The 19212-nt window shown below is 38.5% G+C and overlaps 1 protein-coding gene across 1 annotated transcript in view; it reads left to right on the top strand.

The window, feature by feature from the left end:
• COL12A1 (collagen type XII alpha 1 chain) overlaps positions 1–19212 on the top strand; it is a 118180-nt gene that overhangs the window by 83993 nt on the left and 14975 nt on the right. The window contains exons 47-58 of the mRNA XM_068985253.1: positions 345–509; positions 1807–1845; positions 1942–2080; positions 4623–4765; positions 5057–5166; positions 10384–10533; positions 12418–12495; positions 13836–13922; positions 15329–15382; positions 16457–16552; positions 17798–17851; positions 18194–18247. Coding sequence (XP_068841354.1) covers positions 345–509; positions 1807–1845; positions 1942–2080; positions 4623–4765; positions 5057–5166; positions 10384–10533; positions 12418–12495; positions 13836–13922; positions 15329–15382; positions 16457–16552; positions 17798–17851; positions 18194–18247 — 1169 coding nt within the window. The remainder of the gene's footprint in view (positions 1–344; positions 510–1806; positions 1846–1941; positions 2081–4622; positions 4766–5056; positions 5167–10383; positions 10534–12417; positions 12496–13835; positions 13923–15328; positions 15383–16456; positions 16553–17797; positions 17852–18193; positions 18248–19212) is intronic.

The raw sequence follows: 19212 nt of genomic DNA, 5'->3' as shown, positions 1-19212 counted from the left end.
GAGTCAAATCGGCTTAAAATGCTAATGTTGCCTAAGACGTCTGCAGAATTAATGGGTATTTTAGGATGTGTGGAAGAAAATGAGTGCCACATTAAGCCATTTTGTTATTAAAATGTTCACCTTTTAATTGTTAAGATTTTATTTTAGGAAATTCAATTAACTGAATTTTATAAGCCAAAAAATAGGAAAAAAATGTAAATTAAGGAGACTGTATGTCAATTGAAAGAACTTGATGCATAAGCTGAGAAAGTTTGGCATCATTTCTGATGAGATCTTATTCTGAATTGTTTAGACAATAAAAGATGGACAAAAGTTTGTGTAATTCTATAAACATTGCTCTGCAGGGTTCAGTGTCTTTGTAGTTGGTGTGGCTGATGTCGACTACAATGAACTTGCCAACATAGCTAGCAAACCAAGCGAACGGCACGTGTTCATTGTGGATGACTTTGAATCTTTTGAGAAGATAGAGGACAACCTCATCACATTTGTGTGTGAAACTGCCACTTCAAGTAAGTCATGGTCCATATGGATCCATAGTCTCACTTGTTTTGAAAAATGACTATTGAGTAGACCATTCCTTATCCTAACCAAGATCAAGTCTGTGCATAAATAGATCCTGGGAAACCACTTGAGAACCTGATGAATCACTGTTCCTATTGAGATCATGCTAACTCTGAGCTTGTCAGAGGTCCATTTTTAGTCTTGAAGATGCAATATTCCTTGTATGGAAATAAAATGTTTGTATATATCCTTTTCCCACCATCTCAATGCCTGTGACATTTGAGAAAATGAATCTTCAACTTAGAAATGCATTTATAGAAGCATTTCTGTGAGGTGAAGGTTTTCCCTGTTAGTAATCAATTGGTATTTGTTCTGTCAACATCTGTGCTTCAAGAGAGCCAGGAAAAAACAGCCTTATGTGCGTGTGCCCCGTAGAAATGCATTTGGTTCTCATTTGTTTCTTTGGGTATATTCATGGTATACCGAGACCTCCAGTTTAACTTTTAAGATGCAGTGAAGGACAAAAGATTTAAATCCATTTGTCTTCCTCCCCATTCATGAACTCTGATTTTTGGAGTATTAGATTAAGGAAATAGTTGAATGGCTCATCTAAACCCCTAATCCCAGGTAGAGCTGTGCTTTTTAAGTGTTGTTTTTTTCCCTATGAAACATTATATTAGAATCTCAGAACTCTGGTTAGAGGCAGCGGAAGTAAACAAATGTTAATGGCTTATTGTAAAAATTAACGCTGAAGCTCAGAATGGAGCTGCACTACTGAAATGAGCAGCGAGCAGCGGCTGCTCCATCCATTCCAGGAAGTCTTGCATACAGCCTTCCCTGTTCCAGCTCTGGGCCCCAGATTGAGACCCCCTGCACACCTGCCCCTGGACGGTTCAGTGATGAGCACGAGCCTCCAGTGTTTGGCCAAGAAGAGGATTGGCTGGCAACAAATTCCTCCTGCCCTTCCTTGCACAAATTTAAAGTTCCCTGGGTGAAAAGTTCTTTAATCCATTGAAAAAAATATATAAATTTCCCCCTTTAATTCTGTCTTACCATTCTTAAGAACATTGTAACATTCCAGGTGGACTGGAGACTGTCCAGAAAACATGGTTACACTGCTCAATAGTATAATTTCTCCTACAAGTTGAAAATCTACACAAAACCACTTAGAAAAAGTTTGATTGTTATGGTCTATAAATGAATGAACAGTTTTGTGACTTGCTGTACTTATGCAGGTGCTTTCTGCGCATGTGTAATTTTAGTATTCCTTGGTGAATTGTACTTAAACAACACTGTACGTTGCAGGTTGCCCTCTCATTTATTTGGATGGCTACACCTCACCAGGTAAGCGTTCCTACTCTTGGGCTAATTTATTTCAGGATTTAAGCAATAAGATAATTCAAATAACTTCATTTCAATATTTTCTGTTCTGATGTGAAGGTTTTAAGATGCTTGAAGCATACAATCTGACAGAAAAGAATTTTGCTTCTGTGCAAGGAGTCTCCCTGGAGTCAGGCTCTTTCCCCAGCTACTCATCTTACAGGCTTCAGAAGAATGCCTTTGTGAACCAGCCTACAGTGTGAGTCTGACAACAGGAGGGTCTCTTTCTTACCATGGGCCAGAGGATTTTGTGAGGTTGTTAGAATCTTTGCTGACTTCTTAGCACTCTGGTATTTTAGAATTGTTGGAAAAGTCTTATGGATAACCTGATTTGGTTTCCTTAAGTACAACTGGGTTGTGTGTGTGTATGTGTGTGTGTGTGATGTGTATGTTCAGTTGCTCAGTTGTGTCCAACTCTTTGCGACCCCATGGACTGTAGCCCCCTAGGCTCCTCTGTCCTTGGCATTCTCCTGGCATGAATACTGGAGTGGATCCTTCCTCCAGGGGATTTTCCTGACCCAAGGATTGAACCCGTGTCTCCTGCATTGCAGACAGATTCTTTACCACTGAGCCATCAGGGAAACCCCACAGCTGAGTTAAGGGTCTCTTATCAGGTGACATGGGAGACTAGTACTCAAGCCTGCTACTCTGAGAATCTCATCCTGTATCTGCCACGTGATGGATTACTAAGTCCTTTTGAATTTAAGGCTAGGACTGTAGGTATGCTTCTTCTAAGGGAGATTATTTAAGCAGGGAGGCACTTTCTCCTCTTGAACATTTCTCCGTGGGTCCAGAAGGGCAGGATGGAATCAGTGCAGAATGGGAACAGGCATTCTTCCTAGAGTTTCTGACTCCAGAAGATGAAAGACTGCAACAGTCTGTCTCTGATCTGTGATCTGACAGGCGGCAGTTAGTTTTTATTGGCTGGTGCTCCGGGGACCTGTTGGGCAGCTCTAGATGTTGTTATTTAACTTGATGAAAGTTTGTACCTGGTTCTGATAACCAAAATATGTGTTTGGCACCTTCTGGAGGGGAAAGAACACCAAGAAATAAAGTTTTCAGACACTTAGGACAGGGTCAGATGATGATGCCTGAAATTTGAAATGCTCTGGGAAAGCTGACGGAAAATTCAGACTAAAACCAAGGCTAATTTCTTGTAAGGAAGCACAGTTGTATTGTTGTAGTGTGACCACACTGTGAGTTCTTAACTCTTTTATGGTTAACCACACTAGTTTGCAGTTTTAGGTTTTGCGGTAAACTGAAATACCCAGTGTTTAACTCTGTCACCTCAAGCTATGATTCCTACATTTTCATATAAGACAGCCCACTGTCCTCTTAAGATTCAGATCTTGTGGCTGAAAGAGGCATAAAATGCAATTAAATACTTCTTTATTTTTTCATAATCATTCATTACCTGAAAAAGGAGAAAAATGGGCTAAATGACTGATGACTTTATATGGAGACGATATTTTTTTTAATGTGGAATATTGAGAAGATTCCATGGACAGAGGAGCCTGGTGGCCTATAGTCCATGGGTTGGCAAAGAGTTAGATATGACTGAGCAACTCTCACTTCACTTTACTTCATCATGAAGATGGCTTTTGAACATGCAGAAGACATTGTGTCAGCTTGCCCAGAACATACGCTTTAAGAAGGAGGGCATTACAGAGTGTGGAGCAGAGTCCCTCCCTGTGCAGATAGGAGGAGAATCTAAAAAAGAGAGGCTCTATGTATTTGTATAGCTGATTCACTTTGCTGTACAGCAGAAGCAATGCAACATTGCAAATCAAGTTTATGTCAATAAAAGCCCAAACAAACAAACAAACATAGGACAGTGTTATATTCCAGAAGTGCCGGCTGTGGCACACTGAGGCTCAAAACCCCAAGAGCCATTCTGTGCTCTTTGTCAAATCTGTGGAGCAGTTGCTTTTCTGTCCATGGGCCGATTATCAAGGCCCTTTTCCTATCTTTACGAAGAAAGTGTTTTAAAGAGGTCTCAGGCGAAAATCCATTAATTCTGTTTCAGAGGTTCCCTTAGAACAATGATTGACTCAAGTCTAGAAGGACACATGGGTCCACATTTTATGTTTGATAGCCTTAGAGCCAAGAAACTTGAATCATATCCGTTTATCAACACTAAACATTTGCACATGTATGTGGCCGTCACATGTATTATTGGTTTTGTTTCTGGGAACGTGTGACCTTCTGGAGCTTATTTGATTTATTTGATTTTAAGGGAGGACTTTGGAAGTATATAGGGAGGGAGAAATTGAAACCTTGAGCCATCTTACTTATGATCTCATATCCCTGATGTTGGAAATTGAATATATTTAGTGAGATTTATGCACTTTAAATTACATCCATAGATACAATGTTTATCACTCTAAAATCATGATATAGTTTTATAATCATCTATGTATCTAGAAAAATGATTTATTAACTGTAGGATGAAAGACCATTTGGCAGTTTCCCAGACTTTTTGACTTTATCAGATTATAAATCAACTATTACTGCTTACATAATGGGTCTTTAGTGTTTGCTATTTTGAGGTCTCATCCTTAAATTTTTCCCCTTTTAATAATGTATTATTAAAAAGACTATTGTAATATAACTGGATTATTATAAATGGCTTCTAATACTAGTCATGAAAAGATTCTAGCCCAAAAATTTTAAATATCATCTATTTCTGATGAGAAATCCTTACTAATTAGTTAATTAATTAATTTTGCTTTATCCAACAGAGAACTACATCCCAATGGACTCCCTCCTTCATATACCATTATATTACTATTCAGACTCCTCCCAGAAACTCCCAGCGACCCTTTTGCAATTTGGCAGATCACAGACAGAGACTATAAACCACAAGTTGGGGTGATTGCAGATCGTAAGGATTTTTATCTTCTCTTAGGGCCCATGCATGCATATTTTTGATTATGTTTTCCTTCTCTTTAAGAACCTTCTGGATGTATATATATATACATATACATATCTATTTCCTTGATTATGCTTTTATGTTTAAAGTCTTAAAAAAGTATGTCAGTAAATACTTGAATTACATTTTATCTTAACTGAATTATTAATGTTTTAGAGATCTCTTCAACAAGAATTAATTGTTAATACTTCAGTATAGAATCTCCATGCATTTGATTTAATAACAATTATGTGTTGATTACAGCTTCTAGCAAGACATTATCATTCTTTAACAAGGATACAAGAGGTGAGGTGCAGACTGTTACATTTGACACAGATGAAGTGAAGGCATTATTTTACGGAAGTTTTCATAAGGTAAAAACGTAAGATTATCGGTTATTTATAAAAGAAGTATGTGGACTTAAAACTTAAACTAATTTATTATTTATTAAAATGTATGTTAAACTGGTGGAAACATAGATATGTCTTTTAAAAACAATATCTTTGATTTCAGAGGATTTGATTAATTTTCAAAGAAGAAAATTAAAAATGGTATTTCTACTAATCTATTAATGAGATTAACTACTGTTGACATTTCAATATATATTCAATGCAAATGTTTTTTTAGAATATGAGTTGTATAGTATATACAATATTGTATGCCCATTTTTCTACCTTTTATTTTGAACCTTTATGTAATTTTGTTTCAAAAGCTTAATTTTTGTGGATTGTATTTAGTTGATATTATTTTTTCTTTTATAGAGCATAGTAACCTGCTCCTGCTTGCTCATTTATTGAAAAGTTACAAACATGTCAGTCCAGAAGTTATCACTATCTACCAACATAATTAAGATAACTGTTTATGAGATTAACTTCTGCATGAACATATTTACAACTTCTCTGAAATATTTTATTAAAACTTCTAAGATAAATTCTTAGGGGACTATCTATTCTTGATCATCTTAATTTTTTAATTTTAAGATCCAAGGGTAATACAGACTTGCTGTCAGTTAATTGACAGATAAGAGTACTGACATTGGCAGAATCGGAAGTGAACAGTCTTGGTTATGAGTGGACTTTTAAATGGAATTTTTGCATCAATTGGATCAAATGAACAGGAGGAAGACTATTTGCTGCACAAGCTTTAAAATTTCCCCAGTATGAGGCTCAGAAAGTTAGTCCCCATATGTAGGAAACAAATATTTCCAATTCAATCTGATTTCTCAAGTGAAAATTAAGAACTTGCCTATAAATAGGTAGATTGAGCTGAATTTCTTGCTGATTCTCTTCCTAAGAATCTTGGTTTCTTCCCAGAATGTTTTCTTATTTATGAATCAGATTCTTGGTGAAGACAGCAAGGGACTCGCCTCATGGGATTTGCAGAGGCCTCAGGGTGCACATTGCTGTCGCTTAGTCACTCAGTCGTGTCCAATTCTGTGGGGACCCCACAGACTGTAGCCTGCCAGGCTCTTCTGTCTGTGGAATTTTCCAGGCAAGAACACTGGAGTGGATTGCCATTTCCTTCTCCAGGGGAGCTTCCTGACACGGATTGAACCCATGTCTCCTGCACTGGCAGGTGGATTCTTCACCACTGAGCCACCCGGGAAGCCCAATGAGCACATTAGTGATAAGCCCCCCCCAAACAAAACAAAACAATACGAACAAACCAACCAATGGTGGAGAAACAGAGCTCTCTGAGTATAAAGGCATATTTGCTCAACAAGTTACAGACTTTACTGGTAAAGTGCAGGAAAATAAATGCCTTATTGGGAAAGAAGATTCTAGTTTGACAAATTTTTCCTAGCTTCAACTGCATCTTGTCCAATAATAGATGCTGAATCTGGCAAAGTTCTTATGAACTTTTTTTGGATCATTGATTTGCCTATTAAACTTACATTTGAGTAACTTGCTAAAGAGGACTATTTTATTTTTCTTCCATACCCACTGAAGATATTGGAAACTCAGCCTGCTATTAACCACTTGACAATCATTTAGGAAATATTATTATTTTTTTTAACTTTTTATTTTGTACTGGGGTATAGCTGATTAACAATGTTGTGATAATTTCAGGTGAACAGAAAACTGACTCAGCCATACGTATACATATATCCATTCTCCCCCAAACTATTCCCCCTGTCTAGGCTAGGAACTATTATTTTTTAATTCCCAACTTTCATTGAATGTTTCATTTTACTTGACAGCAATAAGGCAGTATTTTTGAAGAGATCTATAGTGATAGTCATTAATTACTACATATCAATTGTTTTTTACTACATAGAATTGTTTTTTGACCCTCCCGTCTTAATTTGCCTTTATAGAGAGGTATTTGTGTTCTTAGGTTTTATGTAATGCCTCGTCTCTCTTTTTCTCATAAACTCTTTTCTTTTCAAATTCTCTCCCTTCTTTTTTCATAGCGTCTTTCTATTTTTTAGTTCCTCCTCCACTTTTTCACTATGCTTTCTTCCCCCTCCTTCCTTCCTCCACCCCATTCTGATAACCTACTCTCATTTATCACATCCATTCAAGTACCAAGTTCAGTCTCTACTGGATACTGATCCAAGGACTTCGAACACCCTTCTTTCATTTCCCACGTAATTTGGGAACTGAAGTTCTTCACTCCTTGAGATAAGAACAAATAGTTCTCTGAGAGAAGCAGCAAATTAGTGAAAATAACATGCAGGAGGCTCTTGGGAGAGAGGGGATAGACTAAAAGAGCTTATGTGGGGAAGGGCAACTGCTGCTTCTGGAGGATTCTCTTGAAAAATTCTATGTCTTCATCTTATTGTAACAGATGATGTAGATTCGACTGAGAAAATTGTAATAAGACAAAAAGGTAGAATAGATGAAAAATAAGGGATGGCAGACCTTGGGAAGGATGATGAGTTGACAAGAGTGTTCCTGCTTTGTTCTACTGGTCTGTGACCAACACGCTTCCCCCTTGGGAAATAGTCCCTAATTACTTGGGACACTGGTGCCCAGATGAAGAGCCAATCTGAAATGTAATTATGCATGTGTTTAAAATGCAATAAAACACACTGAAGAGATCATAGCAAAATATATTTTTAGCATGTGTTTCTTTTTGGCTCACATTGAGTGACAAGTGTATTTGGAATAATTTTGTTTCAAAATTTCAAAGCTTTGATTTTGAAATGGTTTTTCTGGATACTATGATTTTTCAAATAGCTTTTGAATATTAGCCTCTGAGATTGTTCATATAAGATCTGATAAATAAGTTTCAATTCTTCAGTTCAGTTCAGTTCAGTTCAGTTGCTCAGTTGTGTCTGACTTTTGGCGACCCCATGAATTGCAGCACGCCAGGACTCCCTGTCCATCACCAACTCTCGGAGTTCACTCAGACTCATGTCCATTGAGTCAGTGATGCCATCCAGCCATCTCATCCTCTGTCGACCTCTTCTCCTCCTGCCCCCAGTCCCTCCTAGCATCAGAGTCTTTTCCAATGAGTCAACTCTTCGCATGAGGTGGCCAAAGTACTGGAGTTTCAGCTTCAGCATCATTCCCTCCAAAGAAATCCCAGTTCTTACTAGATAATAAATACCTTGGGAATGTCTGTATGGTATTCATCTTGAATTCAATATTAGATGATTGCCCTGGGGTATTTAAATATTATTTTTAGTAAGTCATATATCACTTTTAAATAAAAGCAATATGTAATTCATAGTACTTATAGATGCACCAAATTAATGTTTTGGTGGTGATTCTATGTGGAAAAAATATCTACTGTTAAAAAAAATTCTCTGGAGACTGTCCTTATGCTTATTTACTCTAAAGCAGTTAATGGAATTTCTGTTCCTTAACTTGGAGCCAAACTTTTTAAAGTAATCATCATGGGCTTACTTGGGTATTTGGGCTGTGATAAGTAGAAACTATGGGCATAACTATAAAGCCAAACATTGCCTGCAGCCATTCTTTACATTACTGAAATATAGATGTTTTATTATTTATCTGTACTAATAGATTTCTTAAGATTCTGAATATCTTCAATATCCAACAACAATAAATCAACATAACTTTGCTTTCTTATGAGGAAATTGAATCTTGAATTTGATTTCCAGAGCTGATTCTTTATAACAGATACGACCTAGCTCTTTCCTGTGTTAGGTGTCTACATGGTGTGTAAGATCTTTTTGGCAAGGACTGTTGTTGTTGTTCAGTTGCCCAGTCATGTCTGACTCTTTGCAACCCCATGGACTGCAGCGTGCCAGGCCTCCCTGTCCCTTTATCATCTCCTGAAGTTTCCCAAGTTCATGTCCATCGCATTGGTGATGCCATCCAGCCATCTCATCTGATGCCCTCTTCTCCTTCTGCCCTCAATCTTTCTCAGCATCAGGGACTTTTCCAATGAGTTGGCAGGGATTCTGGACTAAGAAATTAAAAACTGGATTTAGCAAAATCACTGGAAGACATTGGAGGCTCCTTTGTTCTGAGTATAACAATTTATTAATGATTTATTAACTTGTAATAGTTCACTTTCTATAATTTATTTTTTAATAGTTATTATAAAATATTGACTATGTTCCCCACTTTGTATAGTATATATTTGTAGCTTATTTTATACAAACTGCTATGTACCTCTTAATCCCCTACCGTTTTGCCCCCCTGCCCTGCCACAGGTAACCACAAGTTTGTTCTCTGTATCTGTCAGTCTGTTTTTTTTTTGAAAAGCTCTCTATAGTTTAAAGAGTCATCTCATCTACTATATTATCTCTGGCCATCTCAGGAAGAATACATAGTGGGGAAAATAAGAAATTATACTGATGTATAATAGCAGGAGGAAACTGAGACTCAGAGAGGTTAAGTAGTTCATTTAATTTGATGTTGTTAAATTAAATGGCATTGACACTGCAGCCTGGTTCTTGAATTTTTAGTCCAAGGTTCTTGATTTGGGATGAGAATAGCTTTCAGTTCAGTCGCTCAGTTGTGTCTGACTCTTTGTGACTCCATGGACTGCAGCATGCTAGGCCTCCCTGTCCATCACCAGCTCCCAGAGTTTATTTAAACTTATGTCCATTAGTGATGCCATCCAACCATCTCATCCTCTGTCATCCCCTTCTCCTTCCACCTTCAATCTTTCCCAGCATCAGGGTCTTTTCAAATGAGTCAGTTCTTCACATCAGGTGGCCAAACTCTTGGAGTTTTAGCTTCAGCATCAGTCGTTCCAATGAATATTCAGGACTGATTTCCTATAGGATGGACTGGTTGGATCTCCTTGCAGTCCAAGGGACTTGCAAGAGTCTTCTCCAACTTCACAGTTCAAAAGCATCAATTCTTCAGTGCTCAGCTCTCTTTATTGTCCAACTCTCATATCCATACATGGCTACTGGAAAAACCATAGCCATGACTAGACGGACCTTTGTTGGCAAAGTAATGCTTTTTAATAAGCTTTGCTAAAAAGCTCTGCTTTTTAATAAGCTGTCTAGGTTGGTCATAGCTATTCTTCCAAGGAGCATACATCTTTTAATTTCCTAAATAGCTTTAAGTACACATTTTTTTAACGTGTGATCTGATATATGTAGAAGTCAGCCATATGGTTCTGGGTAGAAATTTTGTAATGGAAACGAATGATCTTTTTAGGTTCATATCGTAGTGACCCCGAAAAGTGTTAAGATTTACATCGACTGCTATGAGATTGTAGAGAAGGATATCAAGGAAGCTGGAAATATCACCACTGATGGTTATGAAATTCTTGGAAAACTGCTTAAAGGGGAGAGGAAGTCAGCCACAGTAAGTAACACAGTTTTATTTTTCTTGGTACCTTGTACGAAGATAGAGATGACATTTTTCAAAGTAATTGGTACTTTTTCTTTTCCCTCGATGATGTTTTTAATCGTTTTATATCTTGGTTTGATTGAAACACTGGAAGTTACACTGAGGTAATACGCTACTGACAAAACATGATAATGTGCTTTACTGCTAGAAGCAAATTAAGATGTCAGGGCACCGGAGAACATCATGTAGTTGACTTGAAACTGAATCAAACTGGAGAGCACAGCACAAGTGGTTGCCAGGAGAATCAGTGAAATGTAAACGAATTCATTTTCTTGCTCTTTAAAAGTAGGGACTGTTGACACAGCTTTGTGCATTCAGGACATTTTGCATTTGTGGACTCTGGCAGTGACCGTCACAGAGCTATGCTCCCTCACAGAGGGGTCAGGCCAGCCGCCTCACAACTGTCATTGGCTTAAGTTGGAGGCGGGGGCTTGGCAAACCTTTTACAATGCTGTTTAGTAATAAACTGTTAAAACCTGAGGTTTTCACTGCACCAGGCTAAGTTCATAATAAATGTTGATTAATAATAACATTGTTCTGAAAGCAAGACTACTATTTTTGGCTTCTATTGTTTTTTAAGATAATTTTACTTGTTTATTTCTGGCTGTGCTTGGTCCTCATTGCTATTAGGCTTTTCCCTTGTTGTGACAAGTGGGGGCTACTCTCTGCTTGCGGCGTCTGGCTTCCCGTCGCCGCGGCTCCTCTTGCGGTAGACCACGGGCTCTGGGGCACGTGCTGCTCTACTTGCATCCTGTGGGCTCAGAGATTGTGACTCCCAGGCTCTCGGGCACAGGCTCGATAGTTGCGGTGCATGGGGTTAGTTGCTACATGGAATGTGGGATCTTCCCAGATCAGGGATTGAACCTGTGTCTCCTGCATTGGCAGATGGATTCTTTACTGCTGAGCCACCAGAGAAGCCCTTCTATTATGTTTTAAAATTGCTTTTATTGAGCTTAGTTTTCTTTCACGGACAGAATTTTCTTCTCTATTCAGAAGTGAAAATTTTAGCCGTCAATGTAGAACTTGAACTTGCAAACACTCTTAGCTTTCACCATGTAAAGTTGAAGTTAAGTTGCTCAGTCATGTCCAACTCTTTGTGACCTCATGGACTGTAGGCTCCTCCAGGTTGCAGGCAGATGCTTTACCCTCAGAGCCACGAGGGAAGAACTAGTTAGTACAAATAATATAATTGCAATTAAAATAATTTATTGAATATTGGGTTTAATATTTAAATAGAATAAGTTTATAAAAGAAAGAATGACTATATCTAAGTGACCTTTTCTTTTTTGTCCAAAGAATTCTGTTTTTTAAGTGTAGAAAGATAGAAAATATATGTATATTGAAATAGTTAAGCTGAAGGTAAACATGAAATTATTAGTTAACCCCTAGGTAAGAATTTATAAGAAGCAGAGCATCAATTTAAGAATAAATGAGGAATCTTTTAAAATGTTACTTTTTTTTTAAACAGAGGTAGACTCTTAAAAGTTGATTTAAATGTGTGTAGTCTTCAAATTAAAATTCTGAATTAAATGCACTCATCATTTTTAAGGATATAAAGAAATCAATGTTCTCTTAAAAAAAAAAACCTCAATGAGACACTTCATTTTAGCCAAGGAAGTGAATCAGAAGTGGGATTATCACATATGCATTTTGCTTTACTGTCCCTTTCTCTGAGGCATAGGATTTTTTTGTTCTTAGGAGGTAAGGATCACATTGCTTTCATTGCCTGGACCCTCTAGAGAGTCTGCGTGAGAAGTTAGCAGAGGTTAAAATGTGGAAATGTTAATATGAAATGTTTTTCACGCATCTCTAGCTCATGTTACTGTTGCTTGTTTACAGTTCCAAATCCAGAATTTTGATATTGTCTGCAGTCCGGTGTGGACCAGTAGAGACAGATGCTGTGATATTCCCTCCAGAGTAAGTGAAACAGAATGGAATTTGTCATGGTTTTATGAGTCTTCGAGGAATAAGAAATGTGGATGAGGATGGCCTGGGAGAGGAAGTAGCCCTCAGCAGCTGCATGTTCAGGATGGAGCCAGGGACACACATGGTGTGCGTGCTCATTAACGACCGCAGCTCAGGCTGGGGACCCCCCCTCCCCAAAAGCCAATAATGTAGCGGACCACATCTGGAAATTCTCCCTAACAGCCAAAGTGGTTAGGCATAGTCAGAAAAGTCCTGCTTTAATCAGCATGTCTGATAAACCCATTTACTGCAGAGTCCTCCTATTGCTTGTAAAATGCCAGCATTTTACAATAAATGCTTATTAAATCCTTTACAGAATCAGCCATCACACCTCTCTGGATGTCTAAGTAGAAATGCTCTCCTCGAGTGATGGCCTTCCCCCATATTATCTGTGTAGGTGGTGATGGTTACAAAGTTGCATGCTGAAGATGGATTTGAAGTTCTAGGCAAACAGTGAGATGCACACACCCACAAAATAAGTGTGCATTATTTCCTCAACAAATACTTACTGAACACCTGTTATAAGCCAGGCACTATCCTGTGTGCTGGAGTTACAGCAGTGGAAAGGAATACTCTAGTGAAAGGCAGAGGAAGAGGAGGAGTTAATAAGTAGGTATATACCATGTTATCGAGTGAAAAGTCATAGAAAACAAACCAGGGTACAAGGACAGGTAGCCAGGTGAGTACCCTCAGCCCTCAGGGATAAGGTGAGATTTAAGCAGAGACCTGAGTGAAGTGAGGGGACAAGCAATGTGGATAATGGAGAAAGAGCATTCCAGCCAGAGGTGACTGTAAGTGTAAAGGCCCTAAGGCCACAAGGTGCCCTGAACATCTGAGAAGCAAGAAGTGGATGAGAGGGGCTGGGGCAGAGTGAAGGAGAGGGGAGGTGGTGGGCAGTGGAGGGGGCAAGGTGGTGGGGTGCTGTTTTGCAGACCGTGTAAGGCCTGTAGGCTGTGGAAGGGATTTTAAATTTTATTCTGAATGAAATGGGCATCCATATCTGAAACACTCAGCATTTCTCTAATACCAGACTAGAGAGAATTGGATTAAATTACCAGGGGTCCTGATGATGGTTTTGTAAACATATCTTATGTGAGATTTCCTAAAGCAAAACTTTTAAAGACATAAAGGGGCATAGCAAGATTGGGCATAAGGCTTTGTAATCATAATTAAAAATTATTCCTTTAAGTTGGGAAAGAGATTTCCTTGTGTGTATAAGATAAGTGTGTGTGGCAGATAAGAGGCTATGTTTACTTTCAATTCAGAGATAAATATTCTTTTCCAAATTTCAGAGAGATGAAGCAAAATGCCCAGCTCTTCCGAATGCTTGCACATGTACACAGGACAGCGTTGGACCTCCGGGACCCCCCGGCCCTGCAGTAAGGAGACTGAAATAGTCCTTCTAGTACTTCCAGTTAAATCTTTGGCATAATCATCCTTTGGTCAGTGTGTTGCGCATAAAATGCTTCTAGCCACTGGTGTGTTGTTGGACAGAACAAGATGAATTTCAGACCATTTTCACAGCACATCTTGAGATCTGAACTGGAGTAAATCCAGAATAAAATCTGAAAGCATTTGAACACATTTCTCTACTCACATGAGAATGAATGATATGGGCTAGCATTCAAGAGCTTTTCAAGACATGGATTTGGGTTTCTCTCTTTAATTACATGATTTTGAAAATTCCTTACATCTCCTGAAAGCTTCTTGTACCTATGTTATGGAGCAATGATTGAGAAGCTGACTCAAAAAAACTTTAGAGCCTAGGATATGTGTATGTTATTAGCAAGCATATCATAGAATAACATATAGAGGATAATTATGTATGTGATGATATCATAAACTCTGGGTGAAAGTGTTGGGGTTAGGAATAACCTGAGTGAGAAGACTGACCAGGTCTTTCCATGGGGGGAGGGGAGACCAATAAAATTCAATGCAAAACACTGAAGAGTATAGTGTTAGATCTTGTTGACCCGGGCTGGTTTTTCAGAATGAAAGTGGTACCACTAAGCTTTATTGACCTCTTTTAAGAACATGGGTTAAGTAACATAGAAACAGCTTAAAGGGCCTCAGAATACCAGATTTTACTATACATGGTTGTTAACAAATAATGTAAATTGATTTTAGGTTAATTACAAACCAGCTCCTCATATATGGAATCAAAATATATCTGGAATTAACATCATTTATTTTCTTTAATTAATAGTGACTTACCTGATTTATATTTATAATCATAAAATTATACCTTGGATGTGACTTCGATGTTTTTGAGAAGTAGGAATTTTTTTCCTAATTGTAAGATAATGTTGTTGGATATCAGTATCATGTTTATTTCCTCTTTGTTCAGTGAACAGGTCTCTGAATTCTTGTTACTAAATTACATGTTCTGAGATTCTGAGAGAGTCTTCTTATTGCATATTATTTTCCCTGAAGAATATACTCATATAATTCCAAAATAGATTTTTTTCCCTTAGAAATGCTTAAATATTGTATTTAAAGTAATGCTTTTTTTTTTTAGTAAACCTCAAATTTTCAAATCAACTTCAAAATTTGCTAACAATTAAGGGAAGATCAGAATATAAAAATGAAATCCTTAAAAAGGTTTTGAAATTCTCCTTTCCCACACATTTGTATGATAGAAGGTATTTACTTCCATATTTCATAAATAGCTGTAGAAGTATTGGTTGTCTGGAGTATGCACTGCTTCTTAAAGCAATTTTTATGTATCAGCTTCTTCCTTGTTTCCTATGTTTACCCTAAAATCTGCTCTTACCATGTATTTTAGGGAGGACCTGGTGCTAAAGGTCCGAGAGGTGAAAGAGGTGTCAGTGGGGCAATTGTAAGTATATTTTAGAGTTCATTTACGTTTTCACCTATATGTTGAAGTCTCTTTATTCAAATTTCTGCTCACCGAGTAATGTGCCCTTGAACAAGCTGATTCAAGTTTAGTGAGCCTTAGGCAATATAATGATCTCTGTCTTGCCTCAGGATATCAGCACGGTAGATTAGATTAGTCAGATAAAGGGATGTGCAGGGAATGTCACTGAAGTGGGAATTGCTCATGCGAGACCTCTAGAAGCACCTAAGGGCTCTGCTCTCATATGGGGGAGCAGAGGGGTGTCCTGGCCATCAGCTGGAAGACCCCCTCCAAGGAGCAGAGTCCCACCAGAGGGAGCTGGGGAGGGTTCCTCTCTCTCAGAGAAAGAGCCGAGCCCGTGACATCTGCCTTCGCTGGGGGTCACTGGCCTCTTCTACCGGTTCAAAGCTGTCTCCGAAAGACAACTCCAGCATCTTGGGGGGATGTATTATGAAGGTGATGTGTAGTTTTTGTCATACCATCATTAAGCTAACTCAGGAAAGTGAGGCTGGGGTGCTGACCCAGGTCTGTCTAACTCCGGGTTTGTCCTTTTCTACCTGGACACCCTGCAAAGAAGCTCCTGCATAGAGTCAACATATCTGTTCTTTCCTTGCCTGATGTAGACATATGTTAGTCCCAGAAATCAGCCCAAGTCTAAGAGGCATCAGGACCAGCTTAAAAGAAATCAAATCTAGTGAATCTCGAGGTTTGATCTCTGAGTGAATCTAGGACTATAGATATATGAATATATTTGATGTATTTTACTTTTTAAGAAACCTGTTCCCATGTGAAAATAGGTTGGGAAATTTAAGTGCTCTTGTGAATTTATTGTACTTTCCAGTTCTTTCAGTGAGTAGTCAAAGGAAGAAAGGGATGACATTAACAAATACTTTTATATTGGGTTGGCCAAAAGCTTCGTTTGGGCTTTCTTGTCAACCCAATAGATGGGGCGATTTCTAAAACGTTTGCAGATTCTGACTGGTATCTTAGAGCTGTGAAGACAGCCCTGGAAGGGTAGTCTATGACTCTGTGCTTGTTTCTCTGTTCTGTATGTAGGGCCCCCCTGGTCCTCGTGGAGATACAGGTCCTCCTGGGCCCCAGGGTCCTCCAGGCCCTCAGGGACCCAATGGCCTGTCTATTCCCGGTGAACAAGTAAGCACAAAGGCTTTCTGTATGAAATGAGGATGGTGGATTAATGCTGAATTTAACTGGAACATTTTCTACTCTATTTTGCCAAATTCAAGTGTTTTTTCAGAAAACTCAACAAGTTTAGTCATTGAGATGACTTCCTGTGACTGTAATTTCAGATATGTAAATAGCATATGTAATAATACGTAACTATGTAGGAAAAATGGTTGCTACTTCTTTGACCTTTAAAAATTATTTTAATAAGTAATGCAAATATCCTTTAATATCCTGAAAGCTTTGAAATGGCTTTGAGTCTGTGGCAGGCCCTAAGGTTCTGTCTGATATTTATGACTTATTTATCTAGGTCATTACTTCAGTAAAAATTTGTTTTATTCCAAATGTCAATCTGAACTTAGGAGAAGTGTCTTACCCTTTAAGGCTGGTGTTTCATTTAACTACTTTTTTCTATAAGATAAAACAAATACAGCATATGAATAAGAATCCAGATAATTACATAGTTTTAAATTTAAGTCTAAACTCCCTTTAAAGAAAGGTCTTTTTTGGCATTTAGAGAAAAAATAATCTATATCAGATATAGTTAGAAATGAAACATTTGAAGGAACTGGATTTTTCTTTTCACTCAAAAGGGTTGAATGCAGGACTTCCCTGGGGGTCTAGTGGTTAAGACTGAGAGCTTCACTGCAGGGGGCACAGATTCAATCTCTGGTCAGGGAACTAAGACCCTGTGTACCTCTCAGTGCAGCTGTGAAAAAGGAACAGGATTGAATGCATCTACTTTTAGCTTCGTACATCCACAGGGGAGTTTGGAGAGTTTTATTTCTATTTATTTTCTTATTACTACTATTAAATTATCAGCTTTAATTCAGATTTGCCTATTAACAAGTGTCTTCTAGCATGTTATACAGAACAAAATTATGTTACATTTCATTGACTCTCCATTACAGTTAGCACCAAATTAAATATGTTAAATAATAAAAATAGTTTCCCCTTCAACTTGGGTTCTTTTAAAAAAGGCATATTATCCCATGATTATATAAAATGATCCCGTAACACGATAAATGGAAATTATAACAGCATTTGTAGTTTAAAAAGTGAGCATCAGTCCCCAAAATAATTTATTCATCTCCCTCCACAAATATGCTTCATTGGATTTATGAAGTGATAGAGATTTCAGGAATGACTCATGTCTTCCCTTTTCACTTAATTTCTGTAAAATGCTGAGACCTGTTTTCCCACTGCTTGCTTCAGGGTCGCCAGGGAATGAAGGGCGATGCTGGAGAGCCAGGACTTCCAGGCCGGACTGTGAGTTGCTCTTCACCTTGCCTTTTCTTGACTCGTCAAGTGTTCTTTGCAAAGTTGCCCTTGTAGTGCCTCAGAAGGTGAACCAAGGTTAAGCCGCAGAGCAGAAGCCTGGCCATTTTCCATTCCGTCGCCTGGTCTGAGGCTTCAGACTGGGGCTGTGCAGTCAGGTCTGGGCTTGTTGACTGAGCTAGCGTCTCGCTCTCAGGCTGGCTCTGCGCTCGGTACTGAGTTTCTGTTCCTTCTCAGAGTCCCCTGACTTTTCTTCCAGGGAAAGGACACAAATTCCTTTCCTCACACAAGAAGTTCATTACAGTGTTTTCTTGCTTGTTTCCTTTCGTGTAGGGAACTCCAGGATTACCTGGCCCACCAGGACCAATGGGCCCTCCAGGAGACAGAGTAAGTTTTCTTGTGTGGCTTCTAATGATGCTGGACATGATTATTGCCTATTAATTAACCGCCCCCCATCCCAGAGTTCAGTTGGTGTGGTTGGAAATACAGAGTTCACATGTCTCATAGGAGGCAGAAAGGCTAGTATCAGTGGACCAACTGACACCAGGGCAATCTCAAGGTCTATGAAACAAAACGGTGGGACTTTAAATGAGTCTTTAGAATTTTGGAAATTTTAAAAAATTCAGCATGCTCTGAAAACCAACAACTTTTGGTTCATTGGAAAGAGATTCAAGAATCCTAGAAAACTGCATTAAATCTGAAAATTAAAAATTTTTTATGAGGCATCTTTTATGTAACTCTAAAAATAGTCTAGATTCCAGTGGCACTTTGTATGTGGTCAGGGACATCTGTTCTATGCCTTTAGAACTCAGGTACCATCTGCAGGCCTCTGTGATGGATAGCAACTGGAACTTAGTAGGAATTTTGCTTATTTATGGCAGATCTCAGGTCTGTTGTTGAGTAATGAGGAAATCAGTGCAGGAGACCCAGTTTTTTCTAGGACAAGTAGGTGAGAAGCACAGTGAGTTCTGTGCTCTGTTTAATGTTACAGAAACATTTGGTTTCATAGGAGACCACAGATGCTTTAATAGAAGGTTTTAGAGCTGCTTAGAACCAAGGCACTAATGACTTCAGCACCTTCTGGTTTAGACAGCAGTCTGAGTGTTGTCTGTATTCTGACTAATCAAGTCAAAACAGAAGACTAGCAGCAGGCTCTGAGAGGGCCAGGGCTATAATAGTTGTCACTTACGCATTGATTTGTTAACCTTAACACCTCCAAGACACCATGGGGCAGAAGAGTTGGGTCAATCAGATGGAGCAAAGTTATGCCCAGATAATACCAAATGTTGGATGATTTGCCAATGAAATTTATTTGTTCCAATGCCTACTCTTGAATTTATGAGAAAATGAGG

Source organism: Capricornis sumatraensis, chromosome 13 (assembly GCF_032405125.1).
Source record: "Capricornis sumatraensis isolate serow.1 chromosome 13, serow.2, whole genome shotgun sequence".
NCBI classification, from domain to species: Eukaryota; Metazoa; Chordata; class Mammalia; order Artiodactyla; family Bovidae; genus Capricornis; species Capricornis sumatraensis.
Note: the sequence above shows the minus strand (reverse complement) of the source record. Positions and strands in the feature narration are given on the sequence as shown.